The sequence below is a fragment of the Pochonia chlamydosporia genome, chromosome 6 (assembly GCF_001653235.2).
Source record: "Pochonia chlamydosporia 170 chromosome 6, whole genome shotgun sequence".
Classification (NCBI taxonomy): Eukaryota; Fungi; Ascomycota; class Sordariomycetes; order Hypocreales; family Clavicipitaceae; genus Pochonia; species Pochonia chlamydosporia.
In genome coordinates this window covers 2,675,584-2,702,769 of record NC_035795.1, presented here as the reverse complement: position 1 = coordinate 2,702,769, position 27,186 = coordinate 2,675,584, and the positions used below count along the sequence as shown (strand labels likewise).

Sequence of the window (27,186 nt, the reverse complement as noted above, 5' to 3'; positions counted from 1 at the left end):
GCACCAGGGGATGGCTTGGACCGTCAGGCGGGATCATTTTCGTTTTTACGAGTCGGCGATCATACACAAGTCTCTAGACCTGACACTAACTAATCGAGGCACTGCCCGTGATATGCCAAGTGTCATCCATAACTAGCGCTGCTACTTTAGCTTTGACACTTTTTGCCGCAGCGTGACTTGCCTTGGATATTGTCCGATTGGCAGGCTGGAACAAAGAAAAGTACAGTCTGGAACCGGAGATGACTGCCGAATGCCATCCAAACAATGGAGAATGAACAGATGTTTCGCTTTAGCTTGTCCGCTCGGAGTTGTCATGTCCATGCTCCCCAACTTGTCTCTCCTTTTGTTGCCTTTCCCCCACTCAAAATGGGAACAAATCCACTTTCCCCATCCCCCTTGCTGCACGCAATCGGCCGGGATGGCAGCCGGTATTATCGGCAGATGGGCCTTGACCAGAGATTGAACCGCTGATGCTAGAATTCGAGCATTCAGGCTTACCCATGGGCCGCCAATCAACGGTGAGTTTGTCAACCCCCCCCCCTGCATAGCATGCAGGCTTTGGACGCCGCAAGGCGACGGGATGGACAGGCTGGACAGCTTGGCCTTGTCTCTTACGCCGAGATGACAGAGGGCCGGCTGGTCGAGACCAATGATACGAAAGAGTACTACTCCCGACAGTCCGGTGGCTTTTGTCGGAGCCATGGTTTCTGTCTGGCAGAGGCAAAAAGACGCATATCCGCAAAGCAAAAGCAAATGGTATCCCTTTGCCACTGCCGTCCGCTTGGGATACATCGTGGAAACTGAGAAGGATACAGATTTGGCTCCTTGCTGAGTGGTGCAAGTGGAACGCCACCTGCTTTTGTGCTGTTGCCATGGGTTCGTCTTGAGACATTGTTTCTGCTGCGTGGCTTTCTGTGTGTCTCTTCAGCAAACTATTCTACAGCATAGGGATGACATGCATTCTCATATTACAAATTCGTATACGATTATATCACCAGTGCAAGTGGTTTAACTACTGTGAGTGCGGCCCGTTGATCAAACAAGGGAAATCTATCTAACACTTTGCGGCCCGTAGACCCAGATACCCACAACGCGGCCTAGTCTGGACTCATTACCACCCTTTTGAAATCCCGTCCTGCACATACCTTCACCGAGTTGGCCACTGACTGGCGGCCATGCATGCTTTAGTTCCGCGGCGGCGCTTAACTTTCATAGGAAAGAGGTGAAAGACACTGTAGGTGGTTTGATCCGTGGTCGTCCAAAACCGGTGGACTATCCATACAGCCTCGTCTGCTACATAAGCAAGGTTCCCAAGCCAGTAATCATAAACACCGCCTCAATGCATCCTAGTCCACATAATCGCAGATGTGGACAACAAAAGACAAGCCCAGAGTAGACACGCAAACAGCCCTTGCAGTAGTACGTTTGCTTTTAAGCCCCGTCATGATAACCCAGGAAGAGCTCTGATTAGCAGATGTAACGTAAAGTGCATTCACATGGCTTGGTGAGGCATCAAACTATCTATGTCGATCCTTTTGCTTAACCAAAAACGGACTTGACACGGTCAACAGATGAAATAAAATCAAGGATATCAAAGAACGCAAGGGAAACGTTGTATGAGAGCACAATACAGGACTAGCTACGCGACATTTCTTGGATTATCATCGGGTCATCATCTCGAGGACTCTAAGAGGCCAATATGGGCATCTAAAAATATAAAAGGGCCACAATATCCTCACTTCTTCATTCTGACTTTCTCTTCATCAGCACTCAGTTCCAACCAAAGCAATCTACTACAACTCTCACCCTTCTTTCAAATCACTTGGCTCCCAGCTATTACTCTTCACCAGTCAAAATGAAGTTCACCACTGCCGTCCTCGCTCTCGCTGCCACCGCCGTTGCCGTTCCCACCGGTGACCACGGCGGCAACAACCCTCCTAGCCAGTGCAACAACAATGGAAACTACGTCTGCTGCAACGGCCTCCTCGGTGGTCTTCTCTGCATCGTCGACGTTCTTGGCAATAGCTGCAGCGGCGGTTCCTACTGCTGCAAGTCTGCTCCTCAGGTAACAATATGCACTCTCTCTTCTCGTAGCGAACTGTTGCTAATACGAAGGTCTTCAGGGCGGTCTTATCAACATTGGTCTCGACTGCCTCAAGATTCTCTAAATGGCTTCTATGACATGCCTTTCATGAGACAAGTCTCCAAGTTTGCACACAATATCTCATGAAAGCGACTGAGTGATAAGAAAGACAAAGTGTAGGAAACTGGCACATTCTTTTTCTGTCATGGTCCCTGAGCCTGCTGTTGACGAGTAAATGATTGCAAGGTTGGCTGAGTACACATCGGTGGCTAGTATATATATTCATGTGTGGTGGCTGAAAATCAAACCGAGGCTAAGCACGAGGTCTCGCAAGCCTGCTGCTATGGCAATGCCGATTGGGCTGTTGGTCAGCAAGTAGTTAATAATATAGCCCTTTACAACAAACTACCCTGACCCATGTACAATGTGACCTTGCAAATTTGCATGCTGGGTCTAAGCCATTTGCTCTACTATATCTGTGTAAGTTGCAAAGGAATGTGAATTCCGCTATATGCCATCTGACCTTTGATACGACGAGAAGCGTCTGAATTACCTTACTTGGCTACTGTCTACCAATGGAAGCAATGATTACCATGATTTTCATTTAGGACACGTGTAAAGAGGTGGATTGTTCGCGATCTGGGGAGAGACAGCGCAGCCTAACACCACCCCTATCTTTCATTCCCAAAAGGCAAATATTTTGGCGCCTTGACCCCGTCGCACGAGTGCCTGACAACATAAGGACTGTCTTTGTCTGTATCACTAACAATAACCTGACCGGAAGGAGTAGTAACAATGAAATAAAACCCGCCCCCATACTGTGCTTGTCCATAGACAAATCGAATGGGCACGTACGTGTCAGCCGGAGTCTGAACTTTGAAATTCGCCCGACCGGCGATATGATCCGGCTGGTTGTACCTCGCTTTGGCATCAGCGTTCTCATCAGTCCAACCTTTGTAAGCCTTTGCGCCTGTCCACACGAACACTGCATCATTAGCATAGCGAATGTCGATAGTGTAGGTGCCGGCTTCGCAAGCATAGAAATACGCATGATGGTTCAGAGCGAAGAAGTCTAGCTTGAGGTTCTTCGTGGAGCCGTAGATGCGTCCCGTCGGGTCCTTGCCCCCCTGTTGGCCGTAAAGACCTCCGACATACCGCGTTGTCCCGACATAAAGGGGGGTCACGCGTTTATAAGTCTCTGGTCGAAATTTAGAGTAGGTCTTGTCGTCATTACGGGCAGAGTTGTTGTAGTAGGCCCAGTCAAAGCCCAGGTTGTTGCATGCTGGGGGAGCAGGACACTTGGTTGGTGTAGGCGTGGTCTTCGTGGTTGTAGATTGTGTAGCTGTGGACTTGGTGGTTGTAGATGCATCTCTTGTGGTTGTGCAAGATCCAATCTCAGTAACAGTTACGGTCTTACAATCCGTGACAGTATGTGTTTCTGTTACCGTCTTGGTTTCTGGACAAGTCTCATGTCGAGCCTGTAGTGCACGATTGACATGTACGCCATGGGCAACGCTGGTCACAGCCAGTGCTGCCACAATAGCCCCAGCAAAGATGTTCCGCATGTTGAAAAAGTCAAGAGGGTTTATATGGTTGCTAACAAGTGTGATGATAGGGTTGCGGGAAATTGTTCTGATACTCTCATCATTTCCGGGACTACCAATGGGTTAAATAGTTAACTTACCAGAGTGACCTCGTGTCCCCGCAGCTCTCAAACGCAAGAAATGCGCTTCGTACATCGCACAATGTTTGCAATTGCCTCAGTCAGCCGCTGACAAGTTATCTGCCGACGGTGATACCTTGTTGTGATCCCCAGCTCTAATTAGTCGGGAATAAGCAACATGGAGATGTGGCTGCCAACCGTTGGCTGAGTTGTGCAGCCCATGTTATTCGCGTCACTCAAAATGGACGAGTTATGCGTTGACAGCCAGCCACCGACGCCTCAGCCGAATGTGCCCTGCCAAAGAGGGCGGAACTTGCTTCGGAGTCTCAGTGCAAGAAGAACAGTTGTGATGGAGAACAAATTGCGCAATGTGATGAGTTTGGACTTACGACAGGTTCAGCTGCCAAGGTTCATGAACAAAATCTGACATGCAGGAGTGTCAACAGATGCTACTACGTCTGTGTCTCTGCACCAAGGGAACAGTCCCCTTTGTCACGGTAAAAGTCACTTCTATGATGACGAAATACAAGGGTGGTCTCAGGCTGAAGGGTAATTAGCATCAACCACACTTTTGGTTCGTCCTGTTGCGAAGGGAGCTGACCTGTGTCGCCAGCCACACGATTCTGGGGCTTCAAGACGGGATATCTTTAAGTGCAATGTGAGCCGTTATGGTAGCTGACAATCCAGAGTTTCGGATTGCCGCGACCATTTTGCGGGTTACTCAGACATGTCAGGAACAGACAAGTTTATTGCTTCTCGCCCTCAGATCGCCAGGACAATTTAGTTACACCGTGTGACACACCACGACTGAACTCTAACCGCTCTGATGCCTCGTCTCTAGCATGCTGCGGTCTTCAAAATAGTCTATGGTTTTCATCACGAACCCTCTCTAGAGCAGGGAAGTTAAATCAGGGAGCAAGAGTATCCATGTCTGCGATAGAAACGGCAGTCACACCTGAGAGTTCACCTTTGATTATATTTGTCGACGATAGAAACGCTCGCTATGCCGATTCAATTACATCGACAGTACTCTTAATCGACTTTTAGGAGGCACTTGCAACCAAGAGCGTTGAGTTGCTTCCGAGTCAGCACCCGCACGAAAACTCACAAGTTGCGCGGCGCAGTGGGTGCCCGTCAACATAGCAATCATTGCTCATACAAACGGCCTTAGTTCCTTTAATTCAAATTTATCAAGTGCTCGCCACATCATATCATCCGTCGACATACCTAAATTTAACTACACTTCTAACCCTGGCCATATTGTCTACGGGTTCCCGCTGAAGAATAACTCCAGCGCAGCAGAAGGACTCATCCGCTTAGTATCGTCCAACCGCTCACAAGACGCAACAAACGCCTCGGGCAAAAAGTCGGTCACATCAATACCAAGCAACATCTTGGCCACAGCCTCACCACTCGACCAGCAAAGCGGCATGCCATAGCCATTAAACCCGGCAGCAATCCACTCACCACCCTCTTCGCCCCTCTTGGTGTACTTTTGTGGCAAAGACCCAATAATGGGAAGACGATCCGCCGTGAAGCCCATGATTCCAGACCAAATTTGCTTGACCTCGGGCTTGTCGTCGTCTTTCCAACCCTTTGTAAAGACTCGAGGCAAAACGGATGACAGATTTTCCACACACGGTGCCCCGATTTGCGTGTCATCACTGACAAGTATCTCATTGATCTTTGCCTTTTCGCCACCGATGAAGATGTCTCCCGTTCGCGGGTTCTGGTTTGAATACAGGAGCCCTACATCCATGATTTGAGTTGTGGGATCGTAGCCTCCTCCACCCGTCACACTCCAAGATACCTCGTGTCCACGGTTTCCAAACTCTGGGGTAGACTTTTGAGTTGACATTGTCCCCCGCAAGGGATAGATTTTGCCTCGTAGCTCGGGCAGCAGATGGCCTGTGAATCCGTTGGTTGCATGGATAACTTTCTTAGCGCGAACATTGCCCCTCGGAGTGTGCACAATGTATGGGTATTGGGAGTCTGCATCCTTATCGTAGGTGATTTCGGTGACAGGTGTCTTCGTTTCCACCGAGAGACGAGACTTGTGCTGGGCGAGGAGCTGGCCCCAGACCCGAGTAATAAGTCGATAGGGCCAAAACGCTCCATTGGGGAACAACAATACTCCAGCCTTGGCTCTTACATTATATTTCTGGGAGTGGTGTCAGCCGCCTCGATCCTTGTCTTGGAATGACATACTCACCTCATCGGCTTCTTCTGGCGTGAGGAACTGAGCCTTGCCTGCATCCTCTGGTACATGCTTCTCGTAGAGCGCCCATGATTCCTTGGCCTCCTGCCAGGAGGCTTCGTCTTGGCAGCAAATGACGTCCTGAAGCCTCCTCACATCACTGGCTTCTTTCAATTCGGGGGAAGAATTCGCCAGCTGATGCATCTTTTCCAGTGTTCTATTGGCATATCGTGCAATCTTTGTGGCTTGCTCAAGACCAAAATGGTCGCTCAGCAGCTTGAAGTCGCAAACAGCAAATGAGGTGAGAAGTCCTCCATTTCTCCCAGTCGCACCACTTGTGAGAGTGCGTGCCTCAAAGACAGTAATGGAAGATGCATCAGATGGCGAATTGTCAAGCAAGTTCTTGGCTACACTGCAGCCAGTCACACCCGAGCCAATGATGGCGTAGTCGGTGGCGGCCGGCAAAGTCTCAGACTGCACCTCAGACAGGGATGGGTGGGGTGGCATTTGCCAAAACGACACGGTAGGGTTGTCTCTCGGAAGCTGGGGATCTTGAAGTGTCTGAGCACGCAGCTCGGCCATGATGCTGGGATCTATCTGGACTGCCATTTTGGATGATTGCTTCGTCTGCGAAAGTAGATGACTGGAAGCAAGTGTACGGAATGTGCCGGATGAGAAATTGGTTGAGGTGCCTGTAGTGGGAAATGACGGCGAGTGTGCTTTTTGGGAGACGGAGTATTTATCACGATATCAGAGGAGCCCGTCCGTCAAGAACCTGTAAGTTAATGTAAGCCCTGAGAGTGAAAATCGGCAAACGGGCCGTCGGCCGCCTCGGAATCCGCTCTTGACAAGTCAGTCCACGTCCAAGATTCATAAATGGTAGAGAGGCGGACCAAGGGAATAGAAACTTGAAACGCGTTCAGCTCTTCGATAAGCAACCAGTTGCCCAGCACTATGAGATGACGCCTCGAATGTGGCACCGGCAAATTTCCGTCAACTGACAAGAGTTGGGTAGTATCTGGCAGGGGCTGTGTGCTGTGCTGTGCTGTGCAAGTTGCTGACTCCCAGTGCCAGTCTTGAGACTCGATGATGAGCGTTTCCAGAACGGGTCTGGTTTGGGGGGGAGATGCGCTCAAGGGTGAAAACGCCAAGCCGGCCCATTAAACACATTATGATTGGTCTGTCCAAATTTGATAACGCGGGGTAGAGAGTCCGGACTCTTAGGTTCCGATCCGAGCACGGAGGAACAAAGAGGCTTTGAAGCCAAGCAGTGGGTCCCGCGGATCGCTGACTCTGGTTTGGCACCTCTGGCATCAACACCAATCGACGGTTTGGGGCAAAGGAAGGTTCTCCATGTCGAGCTATCGCAAAGTTGTGGAGTTGAGAGCCATGGCTTCTCCAAATTGGCGATACGTACTGCGCTGCAATCAAGATACCACATCCTGGGTGCCAGCCACCGCGCGAACGGCGAAACGAGATTCCTTCCCCATTGGTCTGGCAATGTGCTTCTGGTCAGCGTGGGGTTGAACGGTTGGCTGCCGTGGCTGATATTGATCAATCAAAGATAGTCGCGGTTTCATGGGTCTGGCAGAGTCAACGTTGGGTTCGAGCGTATTCTCAACTCAAGGTTGCTTGCACTCACCCGACTGTATGGCGAGGATGTTGACAGCTCTCAACTTATAAAACCAGCATTGGGGAACAGTCTTTGCAATTCAAACCACTAGGTCTTTCTGTGTCATCGTCCCCTAATTCACCTTTGCTCATCAGAGTCATCACTATCCATTGCTCCTTTTACTTTCCTGAAAGAGTCCACATTGTGCCGCAATGAATCACACAGCCGACGAACCACCCCCTCGCGACCCTGACTTCTGGGTTCCCGGTACAATTGCCCTCAAAGATTGTAAGATTCTGCTTCAGTTTTACACCTACGCAATGACATTTGGTCGAATCTAACTCTCCCGCAGTACATCGTCCCACTGACGAAGTAATCCTACATCCCGTCCCAACCACCAACCCCAACGACCCTCTCAATTGGGCATCATGGCGCAAAAATATTAATTTCGCCCTCGTCTCCTTCTACGTGCTTCTGACCTTTGTCCAGTTGGACATTGGTTTCACAGCCTGGGAGCAGTACCAAGACGAACTAGGTTTCTCAATTGATCTCCTGAACGCCGGCGCAGCCATCAACTACGGCGGCCTGGCTATCGGCTGCATCTTCTTTGTGCCTCTCGTCCACAAGTTTGGACGGCGACCACTATACATCTTCAGCACAGTCCTGCAGCTTGTATCTTGCGTGTGGTATGCTGTGACGGAGACGAAAGGCGACTTTATCGGCAGCAACCTCCTCTCCGGTCTCGGCGGCGCCATCAGCGAGACTATTGTGCAAATCACCATTGCGGACTTGTTCTTCGTGCATCACCATGCTCTCATGAACGGTTATTACCTGTTCTTCACCTTTACCGGTGCCTACCTTGGCCCCGTGGCATCAGGGTACATCGTCGATAGCCAAGGATGGCGATGGATGTGGTGGTGGTGCGTCATTTTGTTTGGCATCAACTTGGTCTTGATTCTTTTTCTTTTCGAGGAGTCCAAGTTTGTCAATAATATTAGCACCGGAATCGACGTTGAGCCGATTCGATCTCAGTCGGTTGGGGATGAGAAGCACTCTGAGGCAGAGGCCGCTGATCACGTAGAATGGAATAGGTCGGTTATCCAGGTCGACCACTCTATTCCCCTCAACAGCTACCGCCAGCGCATGGCGTGGGTCACAAACAGCAAGACGGACTTGTTGCACGATCTCTATCAGCCTGTGGTGCTGCTCTTTACCTTCCCTGCCATCACATATACTGCCCTCACATTTGGTAGTCTCCTGGCCTGGTTTGCCATTCTGACCTCTGTGCAAGCAACTTACATGTTTGATGCTCCGTACAACTTCTCGGCTGCCGGCGTCGGTCTGATGAATCTCGCGCCCTTTATAGGTAGCATTCCTGGTATTTTCCTCGGTGGATGGATGAACGACAAGTCTATTTTGTGGTTGGCGCGCCGGAACGATGGCATCTACGAGCCAGAAATGCGTCTTTGGCTTGCGCTGCCAATGTCACTCGTAACTCCCGCCGGTATCCTTATGTGCGGCGTTGGATTGGCCTATGTGAGCAAACAGCCCTAAATCTTCACCATCCTCTATCCGTGCTAATCAACTTTGTTGTCGTAGGGCCTGCCCTGGCCACTTGTTGCCGTCGGCTACGGCATTTTTGGTTTCGGGCTCGTTGTCGCAGGCGACATTGCGCTTTCCTACGCCATGGACTGCTACCATGATGTGAGTTGATTCTCGCTTCATTTTTGAACAAAGTTGCTAATGTTGTTTCAGATTATTGGAAATGCCCTTGTTGGCGTCATCTTCACACGAAATGCGTTTTCTGTGGTTGTGCTGTTCGCCCTGACTCCATGGATCACCGGCATGGGGCTACGTAATGTGCATATTCTTGTATCTGTTCTTTGTTTCACAATTCTGCTTATACCTCTTGTATTGCTCCGTTGGGGCAAGAAATTCAGGGCTGCGTCTGCCAAAGCCTACAAGAATTACGCTAGCAGGCAGCCGACAACTCGCGACGTCTGAACGTGGTGCAGTCTGGTGCCACCTTGTCTACATTAGTTTACATTATATACCTCGATTCGAATTTTGCTCCATATCCCTGTAGAAACCGTACATGCCACAAAGTAAACGCCTAATGATGAGCTATGCCGCGCATGCGATGTACGTTTGCACATCGTCCCAGTATATACATTTTGCATCGCCCATCCTGTCCCTGACAGCCCAGAATGACGCCAACCAGGCTTTGTGCTCGACACAAACAAACGGGGAAAAGTCCACAATGGCATCCGACTTGGCCAGCTGGTCTCTCCTATCCGCCAGGCTGTTGACCTCAAAGGAAGCTGCGAGATGTGGCATCTCTGCAAATGGCACCGATCGTCCAGTCAATCGCAACACGGTTTCCAACTCGCTCAAGATCGTACTGGAAATGGCAATGGCCTTTCCATCCTGGCTGCCATAGGCGTGTTTCAGTCGGTGAAGTATCAGCAAGCCAGTCAGACGGAGGATCTTGGATTGTGTCAACATCAGAGTAACCTCTGCCGGAGCAAATCGACCTGTGAGAAAATCCGTGGGCACTGCTGGCTGCCACTTCTCAATGTGGCATTCCAATCGCTTCAGAGCACGCCAAATGCTCGGCTTCAACTCCCCATTGCTCCTTGTCCTGCTGGATCGGGCCTTCTTGGCCAGCTCGCAGACGTCGTAATAATATGCAAGCATGGGTAATGACACTCCAATGAACCGATCGACACATTGATCAATCTCATACACTCTGATTTGGAGGGTAGGAACTTCGCACTTGATCAGACATGACTCTGTTTCAGTCCCCAAGAGGCACACGAGAAACGCAAGGCCATTGTCTCCTAAACAGCGCTTCAGCGAGTGACTGTCCCGGCAATACGACTTTACCAGGCCAAGAATGTAGCTGCACATGGGTTCTGGCGCCCCAACATCGTTATGGAATGCAAATGTAACCATTGCGACGCCCAGTATTAATATAACGGACAGGTCATGATCACGGTGGACAGTGACCGCAGAGGAACGCAAAGAAGCTACTGCCGCAGCGGCTCGCCTGAATCCAATTTGTTGACCCAACGCGAGCTGTTGTAGTTGTTGGTCTCCAACAAGAACTGAAGCGCAGGCGATAAATGCATCTTTCAGGTGAATCATTCCGGCGTCAAGATGGTCGGCGAATGCTTGCAGGTGCTGCTCTCGAAAACTCGGCCCAATGAGGTACTTGTCCACGTTCATCTGCTTATGAAAAGCGGCATCTAGTAGACACATTTCGAGGCGACTCAGATCGGGAAACAGGACGACTCGCTGGTACAACTCGAACTTTGGCGTTCCTGGACTCGATGTCGGGGCTGTCAGGTCGCCGGTTGGCGATGTGGCTATTTGTTCCCTCTTGACTGATGTGACTGAGCTCGGCGACCCGAGGTCGACTGGCGATGTAGCATCATGAGAATAGGTAGGAGACAACTTCTCGGCGAGTGACGGCCGGCGAAGTTCCATGCGGTTCCCGGATGCCAGCCTCGGCTTTCGACCAGCTTTTCGCACTGGTCGCAAGGTGTGACACTCAGCTCTTAGGCGTTTGCATCTTTCACAAGTGGCTGCTTTGTCTGACGACCAACGACACTTTTCTTTGATACCATGGCAACGATCACAGGGTCTTCGTTTTGTAGGAATTGTCGGTACCAAGGGTGACAACGAATGTGATGATGGTGGTGAAGCTGTCATGCCGAAGGATGGGTTGGTGATAGTTGGCGGGTGTGAACCGGACTGCTGGCCAAGTCTCCCCCGCAAATGCGATAGTTACGGACCAGCGAAACACTTTCTTTTATCTTGTCCAAATCGGCAACTTGTTGGAGTCAGGGATCAGGGACTTGTGTGTTCCGTATCTCCATTGAGTCCATTCCATTAGCGCGGGGGACTAGACGCCACAAGCCGCAACTCGGAGTTGCGTGGGTTCTCTATCTTGGTTCAGCCTGATTCCGTTGTCGGTCAGCCATCAGGCGTTTGGCTGTGTCAAAAAAAGGGTGTATCAATCGTCTTTTTTGAACAAAACTTGGCATTTATTGAGGTTAGGGGGTGCCGAGCAGCCAATTGCGAGTAAACAGACTCGAGGCTGTCTTGTGCTCCAAGAAACAGACGAAGAGCAACATTGAACCAGACCAGACAATATGGTCAATGGGGGAACTTGCCAAGATGCCAAGCCGAGAATCATCTGGTCTGGAGTTGTTTCGTGCTCAAACAATGAGTCTGGTTGGTTAGATTTGGTGTCAGTTGGAAACATTTACGTCGGGCAATGGCTTCTTTTGGCCACGGCCGAACATAGGGTCCATGTGCAAACCCACGTGAAGCCAGGTATTAACCAACGAACTCGATTTTGATTTAATCTAATTTCTTTTCGCTTTTCGCTTTTCCCATGCGATGTCACGGGCGCGTGCAATCCCTTGTCGACAAGATGGGCATTCTCACCCTTCCCCCAGAGCTGTTGGAGATAATCTTGAACTTGTCGCGACCATACAACTTTGAGAACCTAGCATTAACTTGTAAACAGATTTATCATGCAGCGTTACACATGATAGCTCATCATAACAATCTCCGAAAGAAATACCGCAGGTTCAAATTCGGCTCTGAAACGGCGGAATCCATCCCCGAGCTGCTCGGCGAAATTGCAGCTGATCCCATCATTGCTTCGTACATTGTTCACCCTAACTTTGGGGAGCCCAGGTGCCCCGATACTCAACGTTTGTCACATACTTTCCCCAAGGGTATATCAGATACACTCGCGCCACTGGTCAAGCAGTCGAGACATTTGGCGGCACTGAACAATGATCCCGACTCCACGGCAACTTGGCTGAAAAACATTGCCCAACATACCGATGAGGATGAGCGCCCATTTGACGGCCCAATCACCTTTCTTCTCAGTCTACTCCCCAACGTTGAATCATTGATTCTACCTGAAATACGTCACGAGTGCTTAGATACGGGAGGAGAGGAAGGTGAATTCAATCGCAGTGTCCACGACTTATTGCATCTGCTCGTAACCCGAGCTAATGACGCCAAATTGGACGACCAACCGCTTCAAAAACTGCATACTATACTTCCGACACCCAATATCCTTGAGCAATCCGGAGTCAACATGGAAATTATATTGCCATTTCTAGCGCTCAATTCACTGCGTGAGGTGTACCACGAGTGCGGAGTATACGAGCCCAGCCATGACGACTGCACGCACTATCCTACCTTGGGCAAACAGGTCGAGGTGATGAAGCTGAAGGACTACGTGATTACCAGCGGCGGAGCTGCAGTTCTTTTTAAGAATATGCAGCGTCTGCGAGTTCTGGAGCTTGAGTACTCTATGAAGGACGAGATTGGCTACGGATGGGAAATCAACAATTTTATTTGGTGTATGCGGAAACATATCGCCGGCAACCTGGAGAGACTTGTCCTATCTGCGGGTCAGGTATGGCCTGATTCGGCGCTTATGGAATGCTCGATGCGGGCGTTCAAAGTACTAACGCATTTGGAGCTCGATACTGTCTTTTTTGTCAATAGCACTGGGTCCATGGGAAACCTTATTGATGTAGAAGAGGAGTCTGAGGACGAGTCTGAGGAGGAATCTGAGGGGGAATCTGAAGAGGAAAAGGATGATGGCTTTGACGAAGAGGTAGCAGATGATGACGGCTATGATGAGAGTGACGATAATGAGAAACGAGATAACGAACAAGAGGATAGCAATAGTCAGCAAGGCAACGAAGGGGAAGACCAGGACGAAACAGCCCAAGCAGACGACGATGAAAATGAGCATCTTGCGCAGGAGAGCGACCAGGAAGACTACGACAGCTGCGATGACCACGACCGCGACGGAAAGTGGCGATTGGTTAGCTTGTTACCGCCATCTTTACAGACGCTGATAATACACGCACCAGCCTCAAGGCGAGATGTCAAATGCCTGAAGAGACTATTTGACGGATTTGAGGATCGTAGGGAGGCGAATCTCCCGCTGCTGACAAAGGTCAAGGTAGTTATGAGAATACGCGACTGCTTCGGCACTCATCTCGACGACTACCAACAGCATCTAGATCAGGCTAGGGCCGACTTTGGTGACAGGAGCTTTATTGAGTTCACTTCTTGGCAGTAGATTATACATGTAGGAGTTACTCATGTGTAATACTGTGGGGTTCTCTCTGTTCGACTCACGCGGGTTGTGTATTTGTTTGCCTACCGCGTTTACTATTTCTCAATGACCACGCCCAAGCTATTTCCAGATCGAGCAACACGTCAAGCAGGTAGCTGGTTTGGCTGGTCACGACCGTTGGAATCACCGTCTCGTCCGAGGCTGTAAACTCAACCGCATTTCGGACAGTACCACAAAAGAAAATGACTGTCCTTGGCTTCAATAACGGATCTCTTCTCATTATGCTCCATGTACTTTGTCTTGGGGGTTGGGTCCCCAAGCGACGGCCCAAAGAAGACTTATACGTACGCATACGTTTGTGTATGGCACAAGCGAAGCAACCTTTAAGGTTCTGCGGATGTCACACAATCTCTGGACGTTCAATCTTCAACGTTGAGCCAACATGGAGAGTGGCGTACAGAACAATTGGAGCCTGGTCCGGGCTGACTCAACATTGAACTCAGTTGAGACTGTACACATGCAGTGACAAAACCCGCCACTGAATATTTGAGCAAAGGCTGTGTCGAAATGTCTGGCCTGGTCTAATCGCAGTCAGGCACCTCTGGTCTATACGCCGTACGTGGACACATCTTGTGCGATAACCTGGATGTCATTTTGGGAACCAGTGGCTGCAGGCTTGGCAAAGTTCCGGCCAGACACCAACCATCATAAAAGATGCACATGCACTGCATGGGAGATGTTCCAGTACAAGGCACATGGAGAGGGTGCAATCGATACTCCACAAGATCTCGCAAACGACAATGTGATGTCGTAACTATCCTGCAGGTGGCTTCTGCTACTTGACACCCACACGAAAGGGGTGTGCGAAGAAGAGTTTCAACTCTATCAATCCCCGTTTGCCCACTTCATTGCAGCAGGCGAGACTGCATACGGTATATGAAATACAATTCATGATTCCGAAGTTGTAATGGCCTGGGTCCTGTACTAGAAGCAACCACGCAAAGCGCCTGTTTTGGAATATAGAGAAGAAATAACGATAACCTAACTTATACAAGTTTTGGAATCTATACTTTAACCATATATACGAAAGGAAAATTAACATTATACCGTAGTATACCAATAGTCTTCAGCTCCCTAGGCAGTGTTTTAGCCCGGTATTAGACTTAATGAATACTTTAAGCTTAACTTACCAAGTTTCAACTTTAAGTAGGAAGTCGAAGATGACAACAGAACTCCCTGCTTGGTAAACTTGCTGCTGCAAGATGCCAAGTATCTTCTTTCCCCTAGAAAACACAGGGCTACAGTCCATGTCCATTCAAGCTGACATTTGATTCAGTCCACGCCCTCTATGACAAGGACCAGACACTCTCCTCACCGTCTACACCCTGCAGCTTGCTACCAGGATTTGGTGCATAGATTCATACCAGGTTGATGCTTCCCAGGCACCGGACCAGTCCGGAGTACACAACATCGAAGCCGGTTGTGGCCAGCAACTGCAGTCACACAGGATATTGGACGTATGCACGATGCAAACTTGGCGCCTCATTTCGAACCTCCGAACATTGCCAGGAGGGGGTTAGTTAGACAAGGCCAGGCACTCGGCTGATGCTGATTCTCACAGCAGTGCCCTGAACAACGACTACAAATACTCCTGGCCTGAACCCAGGATATTTTTCATTTAGACGATGTCAAAATTGAACTATATACATACCATTCAACCTACCTGAGACTTATTATCACTGTATTCTAATCATGTCTGTGCCTATGGAAGTCCTCGCCTTCATTGCCAGCCGTCACCTTGAGGTTGCGCTCCCACCGATGGCTGGGTAGTCCTCCGGGCCTCCTCCTCCTGGTCCGATTGTATGGACGACGTGGGACAGGCATAGCAGATGGTATTTGCCCGATATGTGAAACTATAGTGCATATTTCAGCACAGAGCTAACCAGTTTCCCTCCTATCTATTACAGAAGAGGCCTTGACCCAAGGAAGTCAATCGGTGTGGGCTCCTATCACCAACTCCCTCAACGTGGAGCCGATGAGCCTAGTTGTCAACAACCGATTCGCCAACTATTAGGCTTTGGAAGCGTGACGAGCATTGAGGACGAGCATTGACGGCCCGCTGACACACAAAAGCAAGATGGGATGAAGCGACAAGTCAAGACAGTTGACGATCACGCACCAACCTTGATTTTCAGAAAGCTCAAAATGGGAACGGATGTTTATTTATAAATGCCATCATCAATGTAAATAAATGATATCAATGCCCCTTTAGAAATAACAAGTGCCAAAATGCTGTTTCAAACGCCAATTGATGCAAGTTGCAGTTTCGATCGTCTACAACTCCTTCTTCTTGTCCCTCGGTGCCCATCTATATTCGACCAAACCTGGCGGTGGTTGTAGTCCGAGGAAATAGAGCCAGAGGCGATATGCTTCGCCCACAGCAATGCGATATCTGCAATCCGTCATGTTAGCTTTAGTTATGCGACAAAACACCCGTTTCTTCACACTTACATCAAGATTGATCCGTGCCACCACCCATGGACAACCACCCGGAGAGATTGCCTGAAGAGCGCCATCTCATGCGAGAATTGGTCCCGAAAAGAATCGCTCTTGGGTCCACGTCGCTGCATCTCATGAAGCAATTTCCATGGCCCTCCTAGGTCGGCTTCGTCGAACGCATTCACCTCTTCCGGCTCTGACTTGATGGTTTCGTGTTCAAAAAGCCCGGACTCGGTTTTCACTGCCGGTGGCTTGCCATTTTCTGCATCCACCATCTGCTTGAATTTTCCGATGGCCCGCATAGACTCGCTCAATCTGGCGTATGTGTTGAAGAGGGCAACAAGCTCCGTCCTCTTGAGCACCGGGATGCTGGTACTGTTGTTGTCAAACTCGAATAGCACCTTGAGCGCAGTGCCGTAGCCATTGGTCTGAATCTTGCCCCAGAGTCTGCACTTGTCGCACCCGACGCAATCCATAAGTCGGCTAATGTTGCGGAATCGATTGCGGAAATCCTCCTTAAGAGATGGGCCTTCGCCATTGACAAACATCAGACTCTCGTCAAAAATCTGAGGAATACTGCCAGCCTTCCTTGTCACCTCATCCACCTTGGCTCGAGTGGCCAGGTCCTCCCCTGGATCGCCTGTGCAAAATGTGTATGCGGATTCTCGCAGATATGGGCCGAGTTTGGCCACAGCTCGGGTGACAAGCGCGTAGTTGAAGTACAGGTTGCTGATTCGGTCAGAGTATCCGTGGAGGCGGTCCTTGTAGCATTGCACGTTGGGCTGCCATTCTCCAGTGGTCTGGTTCAAAAAATCCCAGCAGAGGTGGGCACTGATACTCGCATGCATTCCAGACACCACCCTGTAAAACACCCTCTTCTCCAAGCATTCATCTTCAGCTTCGTAACCCGTGCTGGCAACAAACGGAATGTTGGGGTGCTCAAGGCGCTGGGCTTCAAGCTGAGCCTGCCGACCCGCGGCGTCCATGACGTGCTTGAAGTCCAGGGCCGCGGGATTGTAGTTCAAAGACATGCCCAGGTTGGCAGAATGAGGGAATGAGCTCTTCTGGAAGCAATTCTCGCGATATATGGCGTCCCAGACCTGCTTGGCGCCCTCTCCACCATACCCTGTGAAGCGCTCAGGGTTCCTGAGCAGGCTCACATAGTCACCTTTAGACGATGCGCTTTCATCTTCCAGAACGCAGTAGTCTCGGTCGTCGCATTCGTCGTCATATTCAACCACACAGCTCTCCCCAACATCGTCACCTAATTCACCATGTAGCGGTCTTTGGGGGTGCCTCTTTCGTTCTTGTTTGCCAGGGTGCTTGGCAAGGGGGCCTTCTAGTTTCGACAATTGTTTCGCCCTCCACACTTCAGGTATATCTTCTTCGTTGTCAAGCGTCTCCACAGCACATCCTATGTTGCCACAGAAGCCATTCTCATCATCCCAGAATGGGCACTTCTTGTTAAAGAGGTTTAGTCGGTAGTACGAAAAGAAATCAGTGGTTCGAGTGAGATCGTCGAGGGCGGGCTTGACTCGTTCGTTGAGCTTCTCCAGCGTCGCATAAGAAGCGCATGCGTCTTGAACAATTGATTTGGGAGAAATCTATCGCATAGAGGTTAGGCGGTGATTGATTCTTTGTATGGGGAACTTGGCCTTCAGGAAGTCTTACTGCGCATTCGCTTTTGGCGTCGGCCTCACAAGATCCGGGGGCTGCCCAGAGTGCGAAGACGGAGAGGTAGAATAGTCTGCTGGCGGACTTCATTGTAAAAACGGTAGAGAAAGCCTAGGACTTGACGAAAAAGGCTCGTCAAAAGGCGCTTGCGATATCTCTTTGCCGCCGGTCGCAAGTCTTGGCTTTGCTTCGTCACGAAAGATGAAAAGGCCAAGTACCGTTGGCAAGGGACGCTTATCTTATCAAACGCTGCCGCCACAGTGTGATGCACTTTGTTGGTGGCTTGAGCTAAAACCGCAACACGGCCTCGCCGGCAAAATTTCCGATGAAGTTTGTCAAAAATCAATGCACAGTCTCAATGCTGCAAGTTCAAAGCTGATTGATAAATTAAATCACCAATCTAGAAATCACAGGAGTTCGTGACCTGAACATGAAATGGTGGAAATCAGAACTTGCAATTCAACTGAAAGATGCCACGCTGTCTGATGATGATCAATCAAAGCCACACTAGTCAGATCCTGGCGATGGCTGCGGAGTGTGCGGAGCGGGATTGGGCCACTTGGTTGCTTCATAAACCTCGTTTTGTGGGGAGGCAAACATTGAACGGCTTTTTGTGAGGTTCATGCAGGCACGCCGTGGCGGTAGATATGCAATGCCATGAACTAGCGAAATGAAGGGTCTAGCAAAATGTTGTAATGAATCAAAGAAAAAGAAAGCGGGGGGAATAGAGGATGGAGAAGAAAGACGGAAAGATGGATGGTCTGGTTCATATTATTCGCACAGAAGTCGGTCATCAATGGGCAATTGCACAGAGGTACTGAAGTATATGTACCTTGGTACAGAGCAAAGTGAAGATGTGGCCACTTCTGCTCTACCTCCCCACTAGGAGTTAGTTGAATGGCAAGATGGGAAGGTCTCCGGGTTTCTAGCGCTTCCATTTTGGCAAGGGATTCCCGATCCTCCCAGTGCCTCCCTCCACCGTTGACGCTCCCACGTCATCTCAGCTCACCAACCCTGTCGGGAGAATTTAGAAGTGATGTAACGTCTCGAGCATGCCAAACTTGTGTAACACATCATGCCATCACTACTAAAGTTTTGCCTTCAATTCGCGACACTTGGCTGGATTGAACGTAAAATCGATTGCCGGTCCTATCAGGCTATTGTTCAGCTGTCGGCGACAATTATTCCGTCCAACAATACGACACGCATTGACGCCAGCCAACGCACCCGTCAACCAGTGCTTGTGAAAATGATCGAGCTCACCACATGACCTTCGCCCGTCAACGCGACGGATTGCAGTACAGCAAAGTCAGCCGTTCACAAAGTTCGTCCAAATAGAGTGCGCGTATCTTGCGTAATACATTGTGTACATTTCCCCCTTTGTTGTTCACTCATAACTTAGAATGCAGCTAGATGTTCATTTTGGCTACACACTTGTGGCGTGATGGCCATGTAGTGGTGGGACCATTCGCATTTCGTGCCTGGACGATCCCAACAACATGGTGCCGATTCAGAGGCGACGATCAGATCATATAAGCACCAGTACGCCTTCATTAAACAGTGGCACGATTCGACTTCGTATTGACCAATTTCTTAAATCATGGGAGATGAAACTGATTCAGACTCATCCGGTCTCTCACGTGGCTCCAGGGTAGTAGTGCCTGAGGCAATTGCACAAAGTACAACAAAGTTTCACAGGTCAAGGTCCCACGCATTTCATGGTCTTGAACTTGGTTCAATGATTCTTCAATTCCGTCTAGCTTCTACCGAATAACTCCCGCATACCACTTGCGAAGCCGAGGCTACGCCAAGTCAGAGGCAAATGCCCTTGCCTCGTGGTAAAGGTGCACACTTGTCCCAAACAGGCCAAATAACACCCCATATCTAGGAAACCAACAAATGCATTTTCCAAATTTATTCACCTTGGGTCGGTCGCCATATAGCAAACATCTGGCACCCATTAGAATAGTCTCTACGAATCCCAGTCCGTGCCCCTAAAATATCATCCAAAGTGGCATTCATCAATTGCAGAGTGGCCAGCAAGCAGGTCGTGAGGACAAGGCATGTAAACCAGCCAGGAAAGCAAAGGGTTTCTCGACCGTGGTGTATTGATATTCCTATCAACCCAAATATCGTAATGTGCAGACCGTAATATCGTGAGAAGGCATGAAATAAGAGCCGCATATGCAGGAAGCACCGACGGCGGTTGAAGTGGCGGAATGGAACTATCGTACATGAGGCTTCAAGCTGAAAGATGATGAATCGCTCACTGTGGCGCTTGGTAGTTGAGAGGACGTCTGCAGTAAAACACGTCAGTGCCTGGAAAATGACACCAGCGGGTCTGATCGAACTGGTGGTCGCGGAACTTACTTGAACAAAAGGATATGGGGTTCGGGCTCGTGGACTTCGTAATGCTCCCAGCCAAGACTCTAAGACAGCGGTCAGTTATTATTGTCTCTGAGAGTTTTTTTTTTTTTTTTGTCTTTCCGTCCTTGACCGGCCGAAGATTGCCAGAGAAGCGACATTGAGCCAGAGGATGGCGTACCTGGGTAATGCCAATAGCTCGCCATTCTTCCTCCCACAGAAGCTTCAAAGTGCCCTTGGAAGTGTCGTGGTATTCTTTCGGAATAGCTTTTAGCATAGCTTTAGGCAGCTGCACGTGTCGGTACTCGTATTGGCTGTCGGAGTATCTGTAATGGGGGAAAAAAAAAAGAGAGGACAAAATCAGTATTTTGCTCGTGGTACCCTGCAACAGCGGGCTAACAGCGGTGAAGCAGCCAATCTGGCAATGGGGGGAATATTCACCTCGCGGAATAGTGAATCGAGTCAATGTACTCGTCAAGTCGCGCCCGTTCAGAGTCAGTCAATGCCCGAGGGGCCTTGTTTCGGCGGCTCATGTCGATATCCATGGGAGGCTTCGCGTCGGTGTAGGAAACAAGTTTGTTGACCCAAGGATGGGGGCAATTGTCCAAATTTTTGCCGTGCCAGCTGCGGGCGACGGACGTACTTGAAACGCCTTGAGTCCTCAAACTAGTACCCAGTGGAATGAAATATGAGCAATGCCGCTTCTCCTCCGTCTTTCCTTTGGTTGGAAAATATTTGGGGGGAAAGAAAGCTCTTGAGCAAGACCGGCGCGTGAAGGGCCAATGCGTCTGGTTGAAGTTGGTGCGGGGAGGGAGGGGACTGGAGGGGAGGGGCCGATGTTGCTGTTGTCAAGTGGGCAGCGAAATGCCTGGTATTGATTCGACTTTCCGAGACACAGCGTGCTTGTAAAATGGGTCGAATAGAGGAACGGGAAACCCCTTGAGCGTCTTTGTGGTGGTTAATATGTTGGAGATTTGACGGATGAACCTGCAATGTAGAAGGCTCACGGACAAGAGATGCTCACGGGCCGTAGCACGCAGCAGAGGTGCTGGATATTGGAGGTGGGATAACAACGGCTCCAGTCTCCGTCAGGTGTTTGGAGGGGTCCAGTCAGGTCCGCCAGTCAGGCACTGGGATGAAAAAGAAAACATTGAAGTGACAGGAAAGCCATGCCGGGGCAGAACGGCTTTAGTGTGGACACGCATCACGCAGATCTCAAAACATGAAAACAAAGGAAAAGCACGGCCAAAAAAGCCGTTGAAAAACATGGTGGCGTGTGGCATGTGGAGCTGGCCGCCCAAAGATGCAGCACTGAATTCCTTGACAACCAGACTTTACTCGAGTCTGGTCTGGTATGGTCAAGCGTCTACGTCGTATTGGTGCTGTTTGGTCTGGCGTGTATTGCTCCATGTCCCTATTAAGAACATTGAATGCTGCACGCCCTGCAATATTGACATGGCTCTGCTTATTACGGCCTGGTAGCTTCACCATTCGTTCATGCAAGCTCTCTGCAGACTTGCAGCAATGGAGTCCAATTCGTCTGCAAAATGACGTGAATAACAGTGCCCAATGTCATGTTGGAAGCAAGGATACAAAAACACGCGGGAGCATATGGGTTCTAAGTCGAGTTGAATGAGTGCCGTGCCCCCAATGGCGATGGGGATAGTTGTACAGGACTGACGGACCATATCTTGTCTGAAAAACACACAAGTGGCTTGAGTGCATCCAACTTGATTTGATGCCTTCGGCCATGATGGCTGTTGAAAAACGAAAAATATTAAATAAATGACTGACCGGAAACATGTCTGGTGTGAACATTGAAAGAACAATCACAGACCAGTAGCAAGCATTTTGCTTCTGGCCAGCGGCGGATGATTGCCTGCATGTCTCACTGTCAGACTACGGAATACGGAGGAGGGAGAACCCTTGCAAATCATAACATGCCGATCGCACACTTTCCACCAATGCAAGACTCAAACTCTCCATCAACACGATAACATGTCCTTAGCCGCAAGCTAGACAACAAGGTGAACTTGCAATCAACAACTCGACTTTCAAATTACACAGGTGCATAGTTTGCAATAAGAACGGCTCGACATGCATCTGGGGGCCTTATCTCAGCGGTAGAGAGTCTGATTCCAGCCTTGGAGAATCCAGAAGGTCGTCCGTTCGATCCGGGCAGGCCTCATGCATTTTATTTTACTTTTTACTTTTTACTTTTTTATATTTTGGATTTAAGCTTTTAGGTTTTTTTTTTTTCATTTTTTTTTCCACGTTTCCTCATGACAGGAGAATGAATCTGTATGTAGCCGGCATGCACAATGTTCGCATAATCTACGCCATGGATATTCTTTACCACCCCATACAGGACACCACCAAGACCCCGTTGGCTACACCGTGCACCTTTTCATCCAACGACAAACCTCATGGCCACAACAGCTACACACTGTACAGCGAATCTATGGACCCGGCACCATCTGTCATTGTCTTCTCCTTGCCCACCAACGGCAGATGGCTAACCGTGTTCCCAATCTTGGCCTTCACCCCGTCTACCTCCAAGTTCCATGTACGAATGTCCTTGAATTCGCCCGCTCTAAAAAACTTCAACACCTTAAGACACGTCTCTTCATCCGGTGCCCCCATTGTCCAGCCAATAGAGATGTGAAAAGCCTCGTCCGCAGCTTCACTCTGCGTCTGTTGATACAGTGGTGGTTGACCAAAATGCGTCGCTACCTTGTTACATCTCGTCAAGAGTGTCATCAGCTCTGGATTGGTGGAAGTTTTTGGGAGAGTCCTATCAGAACTCGTTTTAACGGCCTTTGTAGACACTACGCGCAGAACGAAAAATGTCCGATTTGAATCTGGGGACTTGTACCACGCCAATCCTTCTGGTTTCACGGAAAATACACCCGTTCCACAATTGCGGATGATGTGTTCGACTCTGGATAGATAATCGTCTTTGATGGATGTAGATAGACTAAGAGGCCGTGAAAGACTAATGTGCAGTGGTAGATCTGTGCCGAGTTCGCTGGTGAGAAAGTTGTGAAGCTTGGTGTCGTCTCCTAGCTCTTGCTGGGCCCTGGTGACGAGTGCTTCCAGAATGTCGTGCTGCGCTTTGGTGGGATGCCCTTGCGAAAGTCAGTGTACATATTTACATAGATGGCCCACGAGATTGAGGCATACACTCTACGTAAAGATGTGTTGGCCAGTTCCCAGCGACATGCGGGTTGACCCTCTTGCGGCCCTGATGCAGGCTCGGATCGTCGACTGTGCTCTGGCGAACAGTTGACGCATACAGATCGTGGAAAGCAGTAGGGAGCGGTGGCATTTTGGACTCTGAAGCGTCATTTTGCCCCTTTCGGCGCTTGCTTGGCGGCTCCGGAGCATCATCTTCTGAGGATGAAGGGTAGTCGACCAGGCCCATGGCGAAATGGATGATGGTACTGGCACGGGTCGTGAATGTGAGAGTAGCCTTTCCTGCTATTTCGTGCTTTGATTGCTGGCCCAGGATGGCTTTGTGTCTAGTAGCTTTTTGCCCTCATCATTTCTCCGGCGTGGATTCCCGATGTGAGGATGATTCCTTTAGATATGGCCGCCTCCTTAACACTGATGTTGTTGATGAAAGGGAATGAGGTACTGGTGGTTCAAATGAGTGGAGCATCTTGCTGTGGCCTGTTGGGTCTCCAAGATCAGCGGGTGTTCCCGTCCATCTCATTCATGATGTTGGAGGCAAATCTGACCAGACCAACTTCGCGGTTCAGGGCCTTTCGAAGTACTTCTTGTCGATAAAAACTGACTGGCCTGTACGTGCATTACTGGCAGTGCTTCTCGATGTTGAAGCTGTCACGTGGCAGTCCTACCAAAATTCACATCTATCGGTTCGTCAGCCTCACTCGCCATTCTTGATCACTGCATCCAGAGTTGAAAATGCACTGTCACGCCTCCTACATCCGCTCATGACATAGGGCTCGTCCATTTTTGGCCGAATTATTGCATCAAGCTCCTTCCCCAGACAATGGACGCCTCCCGATATCAACTCGTAGACTCCCTCTACGGTCCGGGCACAGTAGGAGCATGGCTCTTGACCCTCTGCGCCGTCCTCATCAGCTGGACGCTCAACAAATCTAGCCGCCGTAAAGACACAATCTCTATTGACTTTATTGGCGCCTTACTACTCCCTTTGATTGCCGCTGGCCATCTAATTTTCCAAGTGTCAAGGCTACCCTACTCAGTCGTCGAGACCATCACCTCAACCAACGCCGAGATCCAGCAATACGCATCTGCCCTCGAGGCGCCGCTGAACATTTGCGAAACCTTTTCCATGGTATCGCTACTTGCAGCAACTATCTGCGGACCATGGTGGGATAGTGGCCCTAAGCTGCGGCGACTCGGCGCGGTTTTGGTAACGGGACTCCTCAGTTGGGGAACTGAGAATCTCATGTTTGCCAAGGCGACGCTGAAAGGAGTCAAAGTTAGCGACGCAACACTTAGCAGACCTTATTTGTTCTTTGTTACGCCTCTTGTGGCAACGACTTGGGGATTCATCGTGCTATGTGTTCTCGTTGGGGGAATGGTATGGATCACAGGCAGAATCAATATAAAGAAGGCCAGGAAGTCGGAGGCTGACTTGGAGGATATAAGGAGAATCTGGTCGCAGAAGTACAACTCGACTGTATCGACCCTGGAGACGAGTGGCAAGGGAGTTACACGAGCTCAGATGGCTAAACTCAATGCAATGGACCTGGACATGACAAGACGTGACGCTGTGGCGATGAAGGCCATCTCGCTGATGACGATGCTCTTCCTGCCGGGGTCGTTTCTATCCGCAATTTACTCAATGTCCTTTTTCTCGTATACCACTACTAAAGAGACGACTGTGGCCGAAACGTCTCAACACTTCTTTCTGATTCCAGAGTCGAATGGGTCTATGAGCAACCTGGACCAAATTTTGGCATTGACAGGCGGTGTTCTTGTTTTACTGTGGACAGTTAGAGCAGCGTACTTGTCCCGCAAGAAAACTGTGGCAGTTGTAAGCAGTAGTCCAAGAAGACGGCGATCTATATGACCAAGATCAGATTGGGCAGCGAGAGGATTGGTGCGGCTCACCATGCCACCAAGGAGCGTGGGTTCACCTGACGCAAGGAATTGCGACACATGGTGATGGAAGACTGCTTCTATATGTGTCTGATGCAAGACTTTCTAAAGTCTATTGCAGGGAACTGATTTCATCCCGAGACCAACAAACGGCAAAGGGAATCTAGGAATTCACATGGAGCATGGCTCATAGTGTCGAAGCAGTACTCGGTACTCCGTACCGGCGCTACAGATTTCCCACATGTATAAATTGATCCAACGCCGCTCAGGCCATGTTTCCCAACACTTGTCACCAACGGCATTGGCCTGTGTTCACCACTGACGTGGTACGAAATGGGTTGTTGGCCCACTCGTCGACCCGTTGATGAAGAAACCTGTGCCTTTCGGCTTCACGCCTCATCGGCTAATGATGATCAAAACTACAGCGCAAATTTGACCTCTCGGGCGAAAAACAAAATCTTTTGAATCGGAAACAATACGGTTTGGCTATCTAAATCTATCCGTGTCATTTGAACCGATCTGCACCCCACGGCAGAGTACGACCGCCCTTCCCTGGACGGTGCATGTAGCGGATCACAATGTCCAGCCGCCCCAGATATGCGACCTTGGCCTCATGTCATCCAACATGCATGTCTTGTGCGACAGGCTTAGGGGCAGTCAAAATCTGACAATGCCCTTCACCAAGGCTCGCTACCAAACTATGCTCTCACTTCAGGCCAGCAGCTGTCAAGTAAACTGCTGGAATACGGTCCTTTGGCTCGAAACCCAAACCACCAACTCCCACATAGTTTTGCCGGGCTGGAAATTCAAATGAAGCATCGACTCGCCATCACGGTTTTGGTAGCTGCCTTGTCGGCCGGAGTTTGGTCCAAGAGCAGTTTCATCACACCACCTCCTCCTGGCCCAGTTGGAAACTACCAAGACAACCCGACTCACAAGGAGGGTCAGAAACTGAAATTCCAATGGACTTCTGACCTTGAATCAACGGACTTGAGCATGTGGCAGCAATATCCAACACCACCAGATGGCAAGGGGACAGTGTACTTTCAACCCTTATTAGGTAGTGTTTTGTGTGCATGCTACCGAGGGATTTGGACTAACGCATTACGCAGAGGGAACGAAAGACACAAACTTCACATGGACCGTCAGCCTAGACCGATTCTCGAGAAACATTAGCAAAGGCGAAGACGCGATATTGTATCTGGCACTCTACGATCCCAAAACCAACGCCCGAGATGCAACATGTCATTACTTCAATGTTACCATTGCCAGCGCAATGGTATCTCCGAGCGTTTCTACCACAGTTTCAACGAGCCCAGCTTCGAGTATGAGTATGTTGACACCAACCGCGACGAGCACCGCTGTACTTCCAGAGACGAGCAGTTCCGGTCTGTCGAAGGGCGCGACTGCTGGCATTGCGGTTGGGGCCATAATTGGCGGCTTGCTCCTCATAGGTGGTTTGGGTTTCCTGGCATGGAGATGTTTTCGAGGGAGAAGAGAGGATGTCAGAGAGCCCGTTGCGGTGCAGCAAGTGGTGATAGATGGGCCCGAGTTGGCGGGATCGGCCTGCGAGGCGTATAGGGAGGGGAGGAAACATACTCAGAACTACTGGCCGCAGCCGATTTGTGAGGCACCGTCGGAGAAGACGTGATAGCCGTGTGTTGGCGGCTGAAGGCTAATGAATTTGAGCAATGGAGTCATGCTGGACTGTATTGTATGTACTCGGTATTTGACTGTAAATGAAGACATTGACGCGAAGAAGTAAGGGGTAGTTCTCCCCGAGGCATCAAGCCATCAAGCAACATCTACCGGTAACAGCTTGGTAGTGGAATGATAATGGAAAGCGGCCTGCGTACCTAGTAAGTTACTGCAATTCTGA

The 27,186-nt window shown here is 49.8% G+C and overlaps 10 protein-coding genes and 1 non-coding gene across 11 annotated transcripts; 5 read left to right on the top strand and 6 right to left on the bottom strand.

Annotated features, from left to right (window-relative positions):
- Positions 1-1,855: 1,855 nt before the first annotated feature.
- Positions 1,856-2,168, top strand: VFPPC_14471 (fungal hydrophobin domain-containing protein; the record flags this gene model as incomplete). Its single annotated transcript, XM_018292239.1, has 2 exons — positions 1,856-2,065; positions 2,124-2,168. The coding sequence occupies 2 exons, from the start codon at positions 1,856-1,858 to the stop codon at positions 2,166-2,168; spliced, it is 255 nt and encodes an 84-aa protein (XP_018140378.1).
- Positions 2,169-2,754: 586 nt separating this feature from the next.
- VFPPC_14472 (GLEYA adhesin domain-containing protein) lies at positions 2,755-3,648 on the bottom strand (the record flags this gene model as incomplete). Its single annotated transcript, XM_018292240.1, has 1 exon — positions 2,755-3,648. The coding sequence occupies one exon, from the start codon at positions 3,646-3,648 to the stop codon at positions 2,755-2,757; it is 894 nt and encodes a 297-aa protein (XP_018140379.1).
- Positions 3,649-5,010: 1,362 nt separating this feature from the next.
- VFPPC_14473 (FAD dependent oxidoreductase) lies at positions 5,011-6,552 on the bottom strand (the record flags this gene model as incomplete). Its single annotated transcript, XM_018292241.1, has 2 exons — positions 5,011-5,907; positions 5,959-6,552. 2 exons carry the CDS (start codon positions 6,550-6,552, stop codon positions 5,011-5,013), a joined length of 1,491 nt encoding a protein of 496 aa, XP_018140380.1.
- A 1,215-nt stretch (positions 6,553-7,767) lies between these two features.
- VFPPC_14474 (major facilitator superfamily transporter) lies at positions 7,768-9,559 on the top strand (the record flags this gene model as incomplete). The annotated part of the gene is made up of 4 exons (XM_018292242.1): positions 7,768-7,843; positions 7,908-9,091; positions 9,155-9,259; positions 9,311-9,559. The coding sequence occupies 4 exons, from the start codon at positions 7,768-7,770 to the stop codon at positions 9,557-9,559; spliced, it is 1,614 nt and encodes a 537-aa protein (XP_018140381.1).
- A 120-nt stretch (positions 9,560-9,679) lies between these two features.
- Positions 9,680-11,044, bottom strand: VFPPC_14475 (Zn(II)2Cys6 transcription factor; the record flags this gene model as incomplete). The annotated part of the gene is made up of 1 exon (XM_018292243.1): positions 9,680-11,044. The coding sequence occupies one exon, from the start codon at positions 11,042-11,044 to the stop codon at positions 9,680-9,682; it is 1,365 nt and encodes a 454-aa protein (XP_018140382.1).
- Positions 11,045-11,996: 952 nt separating this feature from the next.
- Positions 11,997-13,679, top strand: VFPPC_08747 (F-box domain-containing protein; the record flags this gene model as incomplete). The annotated part of the gene is made up of 1 exon (XM_018287399.1): positions 11,997-13,679. The coding sequence occupies one exon, from the start codon at positions 11,997-11,999 to the stop codon at positions 13,677-13,679; it is 1,683 nt and encodes a 560-aa protein (XP_018140383.1).
- A 2,331-nt stretch (positions 13,680-16,010) lies between these two features.
- VFPPC_08749 (endoplasmic oxidoreductin 1 precursor) lies at positions 16,011-17,939 on the bottom strand (the record flags this gene model as incomplete). Its single annotated transcript, XM_018287400.1, has 3 exons — positions 16,011-16,128; positions 16,188-17,779; positions 17,847-17,939. 3 exons carry the CDS (start codon positions 17,937-17,939, stop codon positions 16,011-16,013), a joined length of 1,803 nt encoding a protein of 600 aa, XP_018140384.1.
- A 2,176-nt stretch (positions 17,940-20,115) lies between these two features.
- On the bottom strand, positions 20,116-20,490 carry VFPPC_08750 (cyclin-dependent kinase regulatory subunit domain-containing protein; the record flags this gene model as incomplete). Its single annotated transcript, XM_018287401.1, has 3 exons — positions 20,116-20,146; positions 20,220-20,278; positions 20,395-20,490. The coding sequence occupies 3 exons, from the start codon at positions 20,488-20,490 to the stop codon at positions 20,116-20,118; spliced, it is 186 nt and encodes a 61-aa protein (XP_018140385.1).
- Positions 20,491-22,319: 1,829 nt separating this feature from the next.
- Positions 22,320-22,401, top strand: VFPPC_17309. Its single transcript has one exon. It is a non-coding gene; the product is annotated as a tRNA-Trp (tRNA).
- A 251-nt stretch (positions 22,402-22,652) lies between these two features.
- Positions 22,653-23,637, bottom strand: VFPPC_14476 (hypothetical protein; the record flags this gene model as incomplete). The annotated part of the gene is made up of 2 exons (XM_018292244.1): positions 22,653-23,341; positions 23,397-23,637. 2 exons carry the CDS (start codon positions 23,635-23,637, stop codon positions 22,653-22,655), a joined length of 930 nt encoding a protein of 309 aa, XP_018140386.1.
- Positions 23,638-24,228: 591 nt separating this feature from the next.
- On the top strand, positions 24,229-26,958 carry VFPPC_14477 (hypothetical protein; the record flags this gene model as incomplete). Its single annotated transcript, XM_018292245.1, has 3 exons — positions 24,229-25,242; positions 25,959-26,367; positions 26,420-26,958. 3 exons carry the CDS (start codon positions 24,229-24,231, stop codon positions 26,956-26,958), a joined length of 1,962 nt encoding a protein of 653 aa, XP_018140387.1.
- Positions 26,959-27,186: the final 228 nt, after the last annotated feature.